The sequence below is a fragment of the Patella vulgata genome, chromosome 1, assembly GCF_932274485.2.
Source record: "Patella vulgata chromosome 1, xgPatVulg1.2, whole genome shotgun sequence".
Lineage (NCBI taxonomy): Eukaryota > Metazoa > Mollusca > Gastropoda > Patellidae > Patella > Patella vulgata.
The window spans coordinates 32,873,841-32,890,636 of record NC_065879.2 but is presented as its reverse complement, the minus strand read 5'-3'; the positions used below and the strand labels follow the sequence as shown (position 1 = coordinate 32,890,636).

The window sequence follows — 16,796 nt, the reverse complement described above, 5'->3', positions numbered from 1 at the left end:
TTATAAGAGAAAGGACATTATATAAAACAGGTCATCCATAAGTTTATATTTTGATAATGATTAATGAATACCACCACCACCACCATCGCCGACATAAGAATATCATAATCTATTCTGCTTCCATGTGTCAAGATGGCACGAAGCGTACCTATAACATCTGTCATTATGTAACATATGGGATTTATTACATGTTTAATTAAAACGCGACCAAACAAAAGTATATGGAGTTGAAAAGTCAATATCATAATTATCAAAAACCAGCTGGGGTCAATAAGTTCTGAGCACCTGAGGATCGTTCAATTTGCTGAAAGTTATAGAGGACTTTGTCACATCTGATCCAGACTGTCAAATGGTTGATTGATGCGCGGAGGCTTTGCATTTTGTGTAGTATTTCCGTGGCTGATTACCTGCGTCCGAGAGAAGGCTTTTTTGTATAGTTTCTGATCCGTCATCACATGTAGTTTGCACTACTGATTTAATCGGGTAACACGTCGAAACTCTATTCCAGTGGACAACTAAAGCTTTCATGTTACACGGAGGAACACATATAATTTGGATTTATTAAGTTGTCAAAACAAACCTGAATGTTTCTTATATGGGGATGTATTAAGTTCCGATGCCATGAAGCCTTTGAATCTACAAAGACACCTTGAGACGAAAAGCGTCCGGTCAATGGTTCAAGATATCGAGTATTGCAAAGTAATCTAACCCACTCTAATATACAATTTATTTAAAAACTAACATTTAAATATTTACGGCATTAAGCGAAATATCTAGCTTGACGTCCATCTTAATACAAATTTTAAGGATATCTCCATCGTGGCGTGACAAATGCACAGAGACATCTTTTGTCTCTAGTCTTGTGATAGTATTGGAGCGGAATCAATTGATATCGTATCGCTTCTATGTGGGGGTAATGGTGCAGCCAAGGTAAAGACTGTACATCTGTCAGATAAATGTATCAAACGGAACATGCACCGGACAATTATTGGTAGGCCTGATGAATCCAAGCCGGGGCTTTTTCTAGAGTTATATGTTAAATAATCAATCTGAGTACATATTAGCAGGGTTTAAGACGTGCGAAATTGAATATTTTAGCGAAAAATGCAAATTAAGCATGTTATGTTTAGTGTTCTGTATATGAGATCTTATGTTTTTTGTGTGTAGCATTTAGAGCACAACGGTGGATAACGCGTCATATAGGTGGTGGTTGATGATGGTGGTGATAATGATGATAATAGGATAATCTCGTTTTGTGTTCGACCCCACTTTCGACACAGTAAGCTAACATTTATTTTAGGGGCATTTCCTCATATATAATTTGGATATAATTAATTTCTCGGGACTTTAAAATACACTAGACATGCCAGTTCATGTTTTCGTCGTGAAAATATGTTATCTGCTTGGTGGTTATCAACAACATGCCGATCTGTAGTTATCCTATCATTTTTATTTGGGGACGACTATAACGCAAATATTGAGAAATGAGGTTTAACTCAACTTGACAAAAACTAACACATTGTTCAAGTTTATTTCAACAATTCGCCTCCGAGTAGGATTCTTTAGCAGTGCAGGGAGGAAATTATAGGACCCAGAGAAAACGCACGAACGACCCTATTCCTTTTCACGTACAAGCTTTGGGATCGACACCACGCCACTTAAATCAATGACAAACCTTATGATGTAAAGAGCACCCGTTCACCCACTATATAAAGAGGTTATCAGTTTACACGGGGCTACCACCTTGGATTAAAAAAGGGTGGTTTCTGGCAGCATTTTGTAAAACAATTTACAATTCTTTTTATACTTGACATGAGAGTTAACACGATTACAACAAAGATCAATAGATGAGGGGGCATCGACAATGCTATGAATGGTGTAAAATGCACTACAATCCCGAAACACAATCTAACTTCTTGTCGTTCAGAATGGACGAAATTTTGAGGTCCCGTGACATGCACGGATAAGAACCCTTGACAGTTGGAATTCTAAATAAAAGTAGGACATTAAACTCCATTTCATTACATTTCATGGGCAGAGTGGCAGAACTTCCCTTTTCCACTCCGCCATGAAGAGATTTGAATAATTTGCAGTTCCGGGAGACTAGAGGTATACCTGGTCGTTGAAAGCGAAGTCATTCCTCCTCAGACAAATGTCATGTGAGGATTTCTTCGTCCGGCCTGGATGCTTGAGGGTTCCTAAGAAATGCTTTCCCAACTGCTTCAATACTCGTGTTATTGTCGATGTTCGTGTACATGCTCTGTACGTCGATGTATATTTGAATGGTGTGCTCAGGGACTCTTAACTGTTTGATTTTGTGAATAAATTCGTTGGTGTCTTTAAGGTAGGATGGGTATTGACATGTGAAGGTAATAAGAAGTGGTCTATATATTGTGATACGTTGTATGATTCGCTGCCAAAGTCTGATATTATTGGACGTCCTTTGAGATTATTTATTAGGTATAAACCATTCCGTTTCTGGATGTTATGTATTTTTGGTAGTGTATAGATGTCGTTGTCGGCAGTCAGATTTGGCTGATACATAATCATATTGTTTTGCTGTTATGTATTCCGTGTCTTGCAATTCATGTAAGTAAGATGTTGTTTATTAAGGTTGCGGTGTCCTTAAAGATGGGTTGGTCTAATTTAGAGTAATGTTTATGATTATTTAATTGTTTTTCTGCCTCAGAGATGAGATATAGTCTGTGCGATTCATTATGACACAACGCGAGTCCTTGTCGCTTTTCTTAATTATCATGTTTTGTCTTTTTTTAAGGGTGTTTAATACTGTTTTTGTTACTCGGATGAGATTTGGTTTTTGTGATTCTGGTTGAAGGGATGATATTTCTGTGTTCATTTCGTCGAAAGGTTTTAGGATGGCTGGTGATAATCACTTTTTAGGTGGTTTTCATGTGGATTTTCCTGTGAATATTTTTTTTACCTCTGCCGGGTTTGTTCCTAAAAAAAACAAAAACGGAAGTGTTCTTTGGAAGCGATCGGTTGCCTGGGTGATGGGGTCTATGGATGCTATTGTGGGGGTTAGGATGAATTTAAGGCCTTTGTCAAGAATGTTCATTTGTAGGGCGCCGAGAAGACTGTCGCCCAAATTCACAACAGCTTCTCATTCCTTTTCCCTAATCCTAGTTTAAATTCCTCATCCAGCAGTTGATGATCTCTCTTTGCCCTTGAAGTTTGGTAGTGTGGTGGCGTATGGTGAAGGTGCAGTGGAGATCAATTGGTTGTAGCTGGTGATGTTTTGGTAGGCGATCGGATTTTTCTTGTCGGATCTATGCGAAGAGCTTGATTATTCGGAAAGCTGCTCTGTCATCTTGACTAGATCTAGCATCTGCTCGTGTATCCTTGGTCCACTTTCCTCCCTGCTGTTGAGCAAGACATTTATCACTAATTCCTCTGGTGCAGATCCCATGTAGTTCTGAGTATGTTTGGACTGGATCTAATTCTTAAGGCTAACTCAAGATTTCGTCAAGGTCGCTGAAATGTAACTAAGGTTAGGGCACGTGATTGTGGGAGAGATTGTAGGCTAGGGTTTGGGCAAGCGTTAGGGCTAGACCCAGGGTTAGGGTTAGGGTTGGGATTAGTGCTATCCCTGTTTACATCTTGTGACCTTTGACCAAACTTGAAGTTGGCCTTATGAAATGAAATGGGGTTTAACGTCCTACTGTTCAGCTCCGAAATGAGTTAATGAAGACGGGCATACGCCATACAGTGTGCTATGAGGGACTTTTTTCCGGCCTACTTTTAAATCGAATTCCAACTGTCAGGGGATCTTTTACGTGCACACCAATGTGTACACGGGATCTCGGGTTTTTGTCCCATCTGAACGACTAGACAGCTGTCCTTGTCAGGCCCTCTGTCCTCGGCCTTATGAAATAGACTTAACCACAAGCGTGTTTAGACAACCTATACAGTATGATGATCGAGAAACAAACGGTGTGTTATTTTTACATTAATTTATCAATATTTCATAACGAATAGTTACATTATGTACATATAAGGGAATTTCTAACAAATCGTGTGGTTTTCTGCTTCAAGAGAGATGACAAACATCCTTACGTTAATTGTGCAACATAAATAGATAATTCAATGGCAGAATGGGCAGTGTTGCGTTAAAAGGGGGTCCCTTTAATATAAATATTATTATATAAATGCTTCGTGGTGCACTGAATAGTGACAATCCTATAAAGAAAGGTATTACTATTTACTTACGGAAAAGAATATAAATAATATTACAACCCACGGAAAAATATTCTCTTTGATACATGATGACTTTATCACAAGTCTGTATACTGCTTTCTTAAAATTTGAAAATTAACCTGATGATGTCAGTATACATGTAAATAAGGTAATGAGTTTACTATTTATTGTTGAATATCATTTTACAACAGACCTTACAGAATTTAAGATGAACATAATACAGTTTGGGAATAAACATATCGTAATTTGCAGTCTTCAAATTCTAACGGGAACAGCTGTAATATTACATTGGTCATTGAAAAAATTGCGAAAGATTGCAGCTTGTTAAGTAGGCATGATTATTTCCTCACACATGAAAACGAGACACCAAATTGACAAATATTGCTATATAATAAAACACCCTTTCTGAAATTAATTTAGTTATAAAACCAATGTTTGAACCCCTTTTCTGGCTAAAATAATCGCTATGTATTTTAGACCGGAAAAAGGGCAAATTTATTAATGAAGGCGTGGTAAATGATAGGTGAAATATAGTTAAAACGATTGGCCATTTTAATGTTTTTAATCTATGGATTTTGAATCAGTAACTGGTCCCCAAGAACTACCCATCTTGTTGTTGTTGTGCGACCGACATGAAATTTGGCATGATTGGATAATTGCACAATTTCAAGATGGTGGCGATGGCGTCATATACGATTCCCTGTCCATTGTATGCTCGTACTTGTTAATTTTGAATAGACTGCACCAGATAGTTGAGGTTAATTGAATAACTATATATAATATATTGCATATTTTTGATACGAAATGTTATTTAGTTAAGCTTTCTGACTAAAGTGAAATATTGTTGAGTTTTAGAAATATGTCAAGATCTTTTCCAACCCCACCCATTATTCTAATTGCATGTAAATAAAAATATTTATAGTTAAAAATGTTCCGTCTTGTCAACAAAGATTCTCGGTCCTATATTCACAGAAATTGTTATTACCTTAAGATCTAACATTTCTATATTGTTCAATTATTATACTTATCACAGTTTAAGGATACTTCAGGTTTGCCAAGGTGCCTATAGAATGCAAATAATTATATCCGTTATGAATGCAAGCGAACTATTCAAGAATACATAGCACGGAATAATTTGAATAATTTTGTTTAATAGACGCGTTGCATGTCTTGTTAGGTACATAATAATATGCATCAACTATTCACGCTCACAGTACATTGTTCGACTTTTCAATGGAAAGACGCTCAATAACATAAATTATTTATAACAGGGAATCTCACCACGAGATACAACTTTCATTTGGGTGGTTCACATACTATTGTAATTCAACCGACAGTGTTCAGTTGTTCGGTTGGGACGAAAGACCCAAGTCCCGTGCACATAAAATAACCAGTTGGAATTCGATTTAAGAGTAGGCTGTTGCGCACTGTATATGTTCACACATTATTTCCAACAAAGAGATGTGAGAAATGAAAAGTAGCCACGTTCAAAGTTGAGCGAACTCAATAATTGTATTTTAGGTCTTTGAATATTATTAATTACAAATATGCTGTTCCTGTTTCTATATAATAAACGACGGTTTTAAGATCAAAGCGTATCACGTATATTGAGTTGGTTGCTGGGCCCAAATGTCGAAGATTCTAAGGGCTTTTACACAAAATTAAGCAGTTTTATTCTCCAAAATATAGTCCAGATCGACCCTTTAAATAAGAATGCAGACGTAGGCCGGTCACCCGAATGATGGAAATGTAATTAGCATTCTTAATAAAGTTGTTCACTTTGCATGTCATTATATAAACCTAAATTGTGTCTATTTCATGTTTCGATGGAATTTAATTGGCCGTTTAGATACTGCTTTTGCAATTTTTATACATACAACTGAGTGTCAATTACATAAAATTTCATGAAATATATTAAATATAATATCGTTTAATATATAAAAACAGGAACAGCATATTTGTAATTAATAATTTTCAAAGACCTTAAATACAATTATTGATTTCGCTCCGCTTTGAACTTGGCTGTTTTTCATTTCTCACATCTCTTTGTTGGAAAAATTGTGTGAACATATGAAACTGCAACAAAGAATGTAACAAACTCTTTTTATGCAACGAATGTCATTTCTAGTCAAGACTTTGCCTTGTGGTTTTTTTCTCTACACAATCGCTTGAAAGTGTCACCAAATAATATTATGCTGTCCTCGATACGCTCGACGAGACTTTGGTTTGGCTGAACCCCACCCCAAACCCTTTTAAAAAATCATGTATCCATCCTTGTGAACAGCCTCGTTCTGGACAAAATACCGCGTTCCAAAAACATGGCAATTTAAAAAAGAAAAAACGTTTTGGAACTCCAGACAAACGTGGCATTTTGTTTTTACCACGTTACAACGTGGAAAAAATGTTAACACATTTTTGCCGCGCTTGGACAAAAATGCCGAACGAGGCATTCTGGGGTTTATAGTGATAGTTATTTCAGTTTAACAATCACTTGAATATCATAATATCAACCAAACACAAATTGCAATTTCCTGTTATATTTATTTAGACGTTTCCAAAAAAACCGAGCTTGGGGTGGAAACCAATAATTATACTTGACTTAATGTTGATAATACTTTCATATCTGCATTTGATTTCTATAGGAAGAGATGACTTCAGAATTCCACTATGCTGACTACATTGTATTTTCCATTACGATAGTTATTTCTTTAAGTATTGGAATTTACTATGCCTGCTCTGGAAACAAGCAGAGAACAAACGCAGAATACTTTGTGGGGAATCGATCTATGAAGATTCTACCTGTTTTGGTATCTGTTTTGGTTTCTGCAGAATCTTCTGTTATGATGCTTGGTATGGCTGCTGAAATATATATTCACGGTTGTATGTTTTATATTTCTATCATCGCTTATATGTTTGGAATAATCTTTGCCGCATACTTTATAGTTCCTATAGTACATCCTCTCAATCTTACCAGCATATATGAGGTAATATTTCATTTATATATTTTAATTCTTTGATTTGTCATAATATTTATCTATATGCTCATTAAAGTGGGCAACAAGTTCGGGTTCACATACAGCTTAAAAATATAGATATGTTGTATCTAACCGTAACGATGTTCTTCTAATCTAACGAGGTACTCGTCCATCGTAGAGCAATGTTTTTTTTATAAACAGCACCCCGCATTGTACTAATTACTGAATATGGCGGTCATTCAGGGTAGAGATTTATTCTCAAAGTAGATAGCGTTCTGTGTGACGAATAACGTAAAACAGACAATTTTCATCTTGAAATCTGCTAGTCCTGATTGGAAGAAAATCGGACGCGCTGTTCGTGGACATAATGGATTAGGGTATGCATACACCAATACCATCCATATATATGTTTCAATAATATTCTTTTAAATCATTATCTTAAGTATTTAGAATTGAGGTTCAAATCAAGAGCAGTTCGAATATTAGCTTCCACTCTGGCAAAGATGATTACGGTAAGATACATTTGGTGAAGTGCTTTAATCATACCTGTGGTTACTTATTGAATTTAATACCATACAGTATGTAAAGATGTTGTATTTTTTACCTTAATTTTGTACCGTTTATTTATTAGTTATCTATTTCTATGATAAAGAGTAAAAAGAATTAAACATGCATTATGCAAGAGCTAAATCTGATTATTGCAAGTCTTAATTTAGGCTTCAGATGTTATAGAAATTATAAATTAGATCTTTATTTATACAACAAGACCAAAATCAACTCTGTAGACCCACGGATGGCTCGGCTATAGCTCGGATTTAAATAGGATTTCACTAATTGATTAAATCAGATAAGGGGTAACCTGATAAAAATACGTCAGTTAGATCGAGGCTAAATGATAGCGTGTAGTTAGCGAGGCCGCTGTAAAGCGTTTCCATATGCCATTGAAAACTTTACTTGATAATCGAGATATGTAGGTGGAGTTAACGCCTGTCAATCAAACGTTCAGCGAAGGTGAAGACACATTTCGCTACCATTTCTAGGCAAATATTACAACGATGATAACTATGTTCAGACTACAGTAATTTGACTGAATTTTTCAATATATTCTTCTTTCATCATCTACTTTTGAACTGTTATAGCAAGAATGGCCAACTCTCTATAAATATCTCCCATAATGTATCTTTAACTATATATGCAGTACGAAGAATAATTAATCTTTTACAATTCTTTCAGCTTTTTTATATGGGAATTGTTTTACTTGGCCCGGCCTTAGCAATCAAAGCAGGTATGATTTGTTGTTATAATGAACCGTATTGAAATTTCAGTATGAATCATATTTATGCTTTAAAGATTTTTTTTTGATGCGGTGTGTTTGTGTCATTCTAATATGCATGTAATATATCCCTCTTCTGTCCGTCCTGCAACGACTAACCCCACCCTAAAGGCCTTTAATTATTTCATTTAAACAAAAAATATACATTCGTTTAAACAATATAATTAATCCGTATTAATGAATGAAATATTATTTCGTTTTAATCATAGAAATAGATGCTGTATATATTTCTATGTTTTAATAAAAAAAATTTTAGTTGCAATGCAACATTTTTTCGTTTTACGAATTATTTGTTTAACGAATTAATTCTTGGTTTTTATAAAATTAATTATTTCGTTTTAAGGAATTAATTATTTCGTTTTAAGGAATTAATTATTTCGTTTTAAGAAATTAATTATTTCGTTTTAAGGAATTAATTATTTTCGATCTAGCGAATTAATCATTAATTTTTCGTTTTAACAAATTCATTATCTCGTTTTAACGAATTTATTATTTCCTTAAAACGACTCCATTTCCCGGATTAATTTTTGGCGTTTACCAGGTTTTCGGAATGGGGGTTGGAGAGCGGAAAGAATAAATCCGGAACAGAAGGTTGCGGAACATCGAAAATCGACATGGTTCACACTCTTATGAAACCAGTGCTTCACATTTAATTTGAGAAAAAAATGTATAACACTTTAACGGGAAGTCTTCGTCCGCTCGTGATAGACGACCTTTAGACCAAATTTTATAAAATTGTGTTTAAAAATGTAGCCGTAAGACTTCGGACTAGGAAAATTGCAAATCAATGCATTAACGTATGTACATATTACTTATTTTGTTTAAAATCCAGGGACAATAACCCAGGAAGTTAAAATTATATGCATACCCAAATCGGAAAGAAATATTGTGTCCCCTAGAGGGACCACAACTTTGCCGATGTTACAATTTAATTGGACTCATTCAATGCCAAAGTGAGAGCTTTGTGTCATAACCATTATATATTTTAAGTTTGATTCAAATCTAATTACCATCGGTTGCCAGGAAAACTACGCTTACATTTGCAAGAGATGAATAGAGACTAAGCTACCCCTCCACCGCCCCAAAAACGCGATTTTTCGTACAATCAGGGGCCATAATCCAAAAAGTTATGGTCTGAAATGCGCGACAATTGGCAGGGACTGAGGTCTTTGGGATATAAATGAAATGAAATGAAATGGAGTTTAACGTCCTACTTTTCTGCTCCTAACCTGGGCTAATGAAGACGGGCATACGCCATACAGTGTGCTATGAGGGAAATTTTGCCCGGACAGCGGCACTACGGCCTACTCTTATATCGAATTCCAACTGCCAAGGGATCTTTTACGTACACGCCAATGTGTACACGGGACCTCGGTTTTTCGTCCCATCCGAACGACTAGACAGCTTTCCTTGTCAGCCCCTCCGTCCTGCATCACTGACAAGGGAGAACCACGCCGGAAAATCTGTATGAACTTTCTCGGCCAATGCAGGGATCGAACACCCGACCTCCAGGCTAGCGAGCTAGCGTCTTACCCACTTAGCCACGTGATCCTCCTTTGGGATATAAAGATATATTTTAAGTTTCATTAAAATCGGACAAACATTGTGACTTCTAGAGGGTCCACAACCTTGGTATAACATATACTTGTACACAATTTGCGTACACGGAGCGGTCATTTTGACGGGCAGTTTCGGTCCGATTTTCACGAAATTCGAACTCGAACTTCATTAGGATGTAACAGTGATACATTTAAACGTTTTTTTTTTAAAAAAAAACCGGACAAATATTGTGACCTCTAGAGGGTCCCCAAGCTAAAAACGTGATTTTTCGTACAATCAGGGGCCATACTCTAGGAAGTTACGGTCCGATATGCGCAAATATCGAAAGGAACCAAGATCCTTGTATTATAAACATACATTCTAACTTTCATCAAAATCCACAACCTTGGTATTACATACTTTTACACTATTTGCGTACAAGGAGCGGCCATTTTGTCCTACAGTTTCGGTCAGATTTTTACGAAATTCGAACTTCACCTTCATTGATGTGTAACGGTGATATATTGGAACGTTTGCATTCTTTTGTACAATCAGGGGCCATAATTCAGGAAATTACGATCCGATATGCGCGAATACCTAAAGGAACAAAGATCTTTGGGTTATTAACATGCATTTCAAGTTTCATCAAAATCAGAGTATCCACAAGCTAAAAATGCGATATTTCGAATAATCAGGGGCCATAATCCAGGCAGTTACGTTCGGATATGCGCGATTATCAAAATGAACCAAGATCTTTGTGATATGAACATAAATTTAAAGTTTCATCAAAATCAGATAAAAATTGTTGCCTCTAGAGGGCCCACAACCTTTATATACCATATTTTTACACTATTTGCATACCAGGGGCGGCCACTTTGTCCGGTAGTTAGTCCGATTTTTACGACATTCGAACTCAACTATCATGAGTGTTTAACGATGATATATTCACACGTTTTTTTTTTTTAAATCGGATAAAAATTGTGACCTCTACAGCGAACACAAGCTAATAAAGCGATTTTTCATACAATCAGCGGCCATAATTCAGAAGATAGGTTGCCAGGCAACGAAACATACGCCCACAGCAGCTATATCGTCCGGGCAGTCAACAAGAGTTGTCGCATATTTTTACTTTTTTCGGTAATGAAACATTTATAATACATTAAAATCTGATTAAGATTAACAACTCATTAAGTAATTATCAGAAAACCATTAGAATTTGTTTGGTTTTTATATAGTTCTGCCCCATGCTAACGTTTAGTATACGAAACTTTTAACATCATGGATTTAGCTGTTCAAGCCATAAAGATTCATTGAAAATCAATATACTTGATACTCTACGTATCAATCTGAAGTCAATCGGATGATAACTTTAGCCTCTAGAGCGTCCACAAGATTTTTCAAAGTGAACAAGGGCCTAACTCTGGCAGTAATTATAGGAAATCGCTGAAAATCAATAGGCTTCTTCGTCTCATGACCTTTAACACCGTGTATAAATTTAAAGTCAATCGGATATTAACTTTGACCTCTAGAGCGTCCACAAGATTTTTTGTAGTGATCAAAGGCCATAACTCTGGCAGAAATTATCGGAAATCGCTGAAAATCAATAGGATTCTTCGTCTCATAACCGTAAACACTGTATAAATTTAAAGTCAATCGGATATTAACTTTAGCCTCTAGGGCGTCCACAAGCAATTGTGGACGCCGGACCGACGGACGGACCGACGGACGGGGGCGACAACAATATACGACCACATTTCAATGTGGGCGTATAAAAATTACAATCCGATATGCGCGAATACCGAAAGGAACCAAGATCCCTAGGTTATAAACATGCATTTCAAGTTTCATCAAAATCGAATCAAAATTGTGACCACTAAGAGGGCCCACAACGTTGATATACCATAATTCAGGAAGTTAAATCCGATATGCGTGAATATCGAAAGGCACCAAGATCTTTGTGTTATAAACATGCATTTCTAGTTTCATCGAAATCAAATGAAAATTGCGCCCTCAAGAGTGTCCACAAGCTACAATCAGGGGTAATCCACGAAGTGGTGGTCCGATACATGCCAATATCGAAAGGGGCCGAGATCTTTGGGAGACAGACCTATATTTCAAGTTTCGTTAAAATAGGATAACAATTGTGACCTGTAGAGTGTCAAAAAACATATTGTGGACGGATGGGCGGACAGGGGCGACGGCATAATACGTCCACATATATATATATATATATATATATATAGGTTCAAGAGTTTTATTGAGAATCGTTCGTTCGTTTCCGGAATTTTACGTCCACGTGATATCGCAGACAAGTTATTGTGAATGGTGTGGTGCTTTAACGTCTGCTTCTACAGAAGTGATGTCGCAATTATTGTGAATCAAATTGTCAAGTATAAGTTCAATAATAATAAACATAACAGAGAACGAAACATTTCAGACAAAGAACGAATAGAAATAATAATAAGAAAAGTCAAACATATAGATGTTATTAGATATTTGAAATCAGCGCAACATACTACAGATTCTGATAATAAAATTAAATATAAATGAATTAGAAATATATACATTATTTACATAAATCATTCAGTAAATGGACATGAATATGGTTATCTACTCTTATAAGACGAAGGCGAAACACTGACTGGCTTGTAAACTGTTTTTGACTGGTTCGTAGACTTTAGCTACAATCAAGGCAAGGGCAGATAATTTGAAATCGTGGAAACCGTACAGATTAACCCAGGGTATAGTGGAGTAGAACGGAATGAGACCACTGGGGATACAGAGGATGACAAACAAGGGAAATAATCCTAAAACTTTCTACCCGATTTGTGCAAAACGAATTAATATATATTTTTTTTAAATTAAGTGTTTAGGGTGGTTGGTGGAAGTATTTCTTTTTTTGGTGGGTAGGGTAGATGAGGCTAAAGCTTTTAGATGCCCATCTCATGAAAAGTGGATACATTACATTTACGTGATTATTTTACAGTGTTGGGATTTCCCGTAATATGGTCTATCCTTATTGTCTGTGGAGTTTCTGTGATATACACGACCATAGTAAGTGGTGTTTATCTTTAACATAAGTATTGCAACGAATCATTTCTAATATATTTATACTTACGACTTTTAACAAAGGCAATATAATAGAAATTTCAAAACAATGTTGCACTCAACTAAGACCACAATAGACAAGTAATATTACATGTATCAAACTAGAATATTATGTCTAAAAACAATTATATTATGATCCACTCTACTTGGGCTTGTCAAACGTTTAAATCATATTATGAAATTGAAAGTTTCTTGCATCTGTAGGAACTGCAATATAAAAGATGAATAATCTGCTAACAGTCATCATTCCGTACACGAATAGTATTGCAATTTGTTCGACGAAGTGGTTCCATGGCAAAATTTTATATTACATTATTTCAGGGTGGCTTTAAAGCTGTGATATGGGCCGATGTATTTCAAGGTGTTGTTATGTTAATTGGACTTTTAGCAGTTCTCATAAAGGTGATGTGAAAATTCCTAAAATACCAATCGATCAGATAATTACTATTGATTACCTAACACTATAAACCTCCGAATGCCCCGTTCGGCATTTTTGTCCAAACGTGGCAAAAACGTGCTAATAAAATTTTTGCCACAATCTGGAGTTTTAAAACGTATTTTTTTTTTTAAATTGCCATGTTTTTGGAACGAGGTATTTTGACCAGAACGAGGCTGTTCACAAGGTTGGATACATGATTTTTCAAAAGGGTTGGGGTGGAGTTCAGCCAAACCAAAGTTTCGTCGAGCGTATCGAGGACAGCATAACATTTTTGGTGACACTTTCAAGCGATTATGTAAAGAAAAAAACACAAGGCAAAGTCGACTAGAAATGACATTCGTTGCATAAAAGAGTCTGTTACATTCTTTGTTGCAGTTTCATATGTTCACACATTATTTCCATCAAAGAGATGTGAGAAATGAAAAATAGCCAAGTTCTTTGTTGCAGTTTCATATGTTCACACAATATTTCCAACAAAGAGATGTGAGAAATGAAAAACAGCCAAGTTCAAAGCGGAGCGAACTCAATAATTGTTTTTTAGGCCTTTGAATATTATTAATTACAAATATGCTATTCCTTTTTTTACATAATAAACGATATTATATTTAATATATCTCATGAAATTTTATGTAATTGACACTCAGTTGTATGTATAAAAATTGCAAAAGCAATTAAATTAAAATCAATTGAAAAATGAAATAAACACAATTTATGTTTATATAATGACATGCAAAGCGGGGCGATGCGAACAACTATATTAGAAATGATAATTACGTTTACATCCTTCAGGTGACCGGCCTACGTCTGGATTCTTATATAAAGGGTCGATCTGGACTATATTTTGGAGAATAAAACTACTTAATTTCGTGTTAAAAGCCATTAAAATCTTCTACCTTTGGACCGAGCAACTAACTCAATAGACATGATACGTTTTCATCTTAAACCCGTCGTTTATTATATAAAAACAGGAACAGCAGATTTGGTTTGGCTGAACCCCACCCCCAACCCTTTTGAAAAATCGTGTATCCAATCTTGTGATCAGCCTCGTTCTGGACAAAATACCTCGTTCCAAAAACATGGCAATTTTTTTTATAAAAAAACACGTTTTGGAACTCCAGAAAAACGTGGCATTTTGTTTTTACCACGTTACAACTTGGCAAAATTATGGCAAAAATTTTAATACGTTTTTGCCGAACGAGGCATTCTGAGGTTTATAGTGTAACTTTACAATTCCGAGATATATAAAATACTGCTGGAATCTCGGTCGTGATCGGGAAACTATATACGATTTACAAGGTACATCTGGTACAGTACACATTATCAATTAAATGAATTTTCAGGGTACTATTGAAAGTGGAGGACCATCAGAAGTTTTTAGATTAGGTGAAGAAGGTCGTAGATTAGACATGTGGAAGTAAGTTTTCTGGTCAATATTTCTAATACACAACATATTGTTACGACTTTGTTAATGGATTCTTTGTCACGTTTATGAGACTGATCGGGCCTTCAGAAACATCTTGATGGGTAAAATGATTTTCGTCCAACTATGGAGACCCAAAAAGGAATTTAACTGTATTGATGATTTGATGATATTGGAGATAGCCCACCTTATTCTATATTCTAACAAAACAAATAGGGTCTACTTTTAAAACATTCTCGGTATCCACATTTAAGCACCACGTCATTCATCCTACCAGATTTGTTTAACATGGCGACATGTGGGTCGAATTTGCTTGGACATGTTTTACCCTTTCTAATGGATAGTTGCTAATCTGGTATTGAAGTTGTGGCATGGGCGCAATCTTTAATTTAGTATGCGTTTAAAAGAAGGCTTCAATCGTTAGAACCCAGAAATGGGTGGCCCATGTGGTAAGATTTGCTCTTTAAATTAATAAGAAAGAGAGAAATGGGGTTTAACGTCCACTCGACACAAACTAGGTCATTTCGGGACTAACATATGGTTCAATTTTATTTCCATAATTTGCTTGCGCGTAGGGGTGTTTAGCAGTGGGAGGAAACCGGAGGACCCGGTGAAAACACACGAGGTTGGACAGGCGACCCTACTCCTTGTCACGTTTAAATTAATAACAACATTATATTAATATTACCTCCTTGCCTGGTTATTGATCCCATATTCATAGACAAGGCATATACATCTCACGCACTCAAATGAATTAGTGATGGGTTGGCACATAAAATAAAATTATAATTTGGTAAACATATAGCTGCTTCTGTGTGAAAACAAAATATCACCTGATAGGAAATTCTTACTGTCCTTTTAAGGATAGTACTCACGTCATTAAGTATGAGAGACAATCATTATAATTAATTATTTGACCAATTCCAATTAGAAAACATCAGAGCTTCCGGCGATCGGTAGACACTCATTGAGAGAGAGACAGCATGTAGATTCGTTGGGAGATACCGTCGAGGTTGAGAGAGTAGAGAATGACTTTTATTGTAATCTATGTCTGTAACCTATATATTCAGTGCTTGATATAAAATGTTAAAACGAACTGTTGCATTGATGTTCCTGGTAGATAAACGTCTTAACTACTGAGATGTAAGCTGTAAATTCACAACGTAAAAGAAGTCCTAAGAGAGAATCGAAAATATGACCTGAGACAAATCTAGACGATTATCAATGCTAAAAAAAATCCGTGACACGTCGGCTGTGGAGGAGAGTTTTCCACATCTAACGCATATTGCTACATTTTTGATTTGGTTGCCGTACGCCAGGATCGACCTTCAAGGGAATCTGGAAGATTAGTAAACCCGTAGGAACTAATAACCAAAAGAAATCCGGTGGGATTCCAAGCCGATTTACAACCATGTTCATTCTTGAGGCTTTGGACCTAGTGATTAAGAACAACATCTTCTACTTTGATGGAAAATATTACAGTCCAGGCAATGGAGTTGCCATGGGTGGGAAACAAAGTAGCACCAACCTATGCAACACTGTCCCTTGGCTATTTAGAAGAGCTGTTGTATAACGCTGTAGAGATAAGACTCGGACTTGGTCAACGACAACATTTAGAAGAATTTTGAAAACGATTGCAAGACGACTGCTTCAATATCCAGTCAGATGAAAAAGAATTAGAAATAACCCATGACATATTAAACTCATTGGATCCATCACTTAAATTCACAAAAGAGAAAGCAAATCTAAATTGAGTTTCATAGATAT

General features: G+C 35.9%; 1 protein-coding gene across 4 annotated transcripts in view; it reads left to right on the top strand.

The window, feature by feature from the left end:
* Positions 1-1,188: 1,188 nt before the first annotated feature.
* The window catches only part of LOC126825195 (sodium-coupled monocarboxylate transporter 1), a 33,278-nt gene continuing 17,670 nt past the window's right edge, over positions 1,189-16,796 (top strand). For 2 of the 4 annotated variants that reach the window (XM_056098306.1, XM_050554709.2), the window contains exons 1-7: positions 4,219-4,363; positions 6,858-7,199; positions 7,634-7,702; positions 8,424-8,475; positions 13,049-13,116; positions 13,492-13,572; positions 14,950-15,023. In XM_056098306.1, the coding sequence (XP_055954281.1) occupies positions 6,864-7,199; positions 7,634-7,702; positions 8,424-8,475; positions 13,049-13,116; positions 13,492-13,572; positions 14,950-15,023 (680 nt within the window). In that variant the 5' untranslated portion in view covers positions 4,219-4,363; positions 6,858-6,863. Of the gene's footprint in view, positions 1,280-4,218; positions 4,364-6,857; positions 7,200-7,277; positions 7,703-8,423; positions 8,476-13,048; positions 13,117-13,491; positions 13,573-14,949; positions 15,024-16,796 lie in introns of those variants that run through there. The other 2 variants (XM_050554720.2, XM_056098307.1) reach the window with 2 other exon arrangements.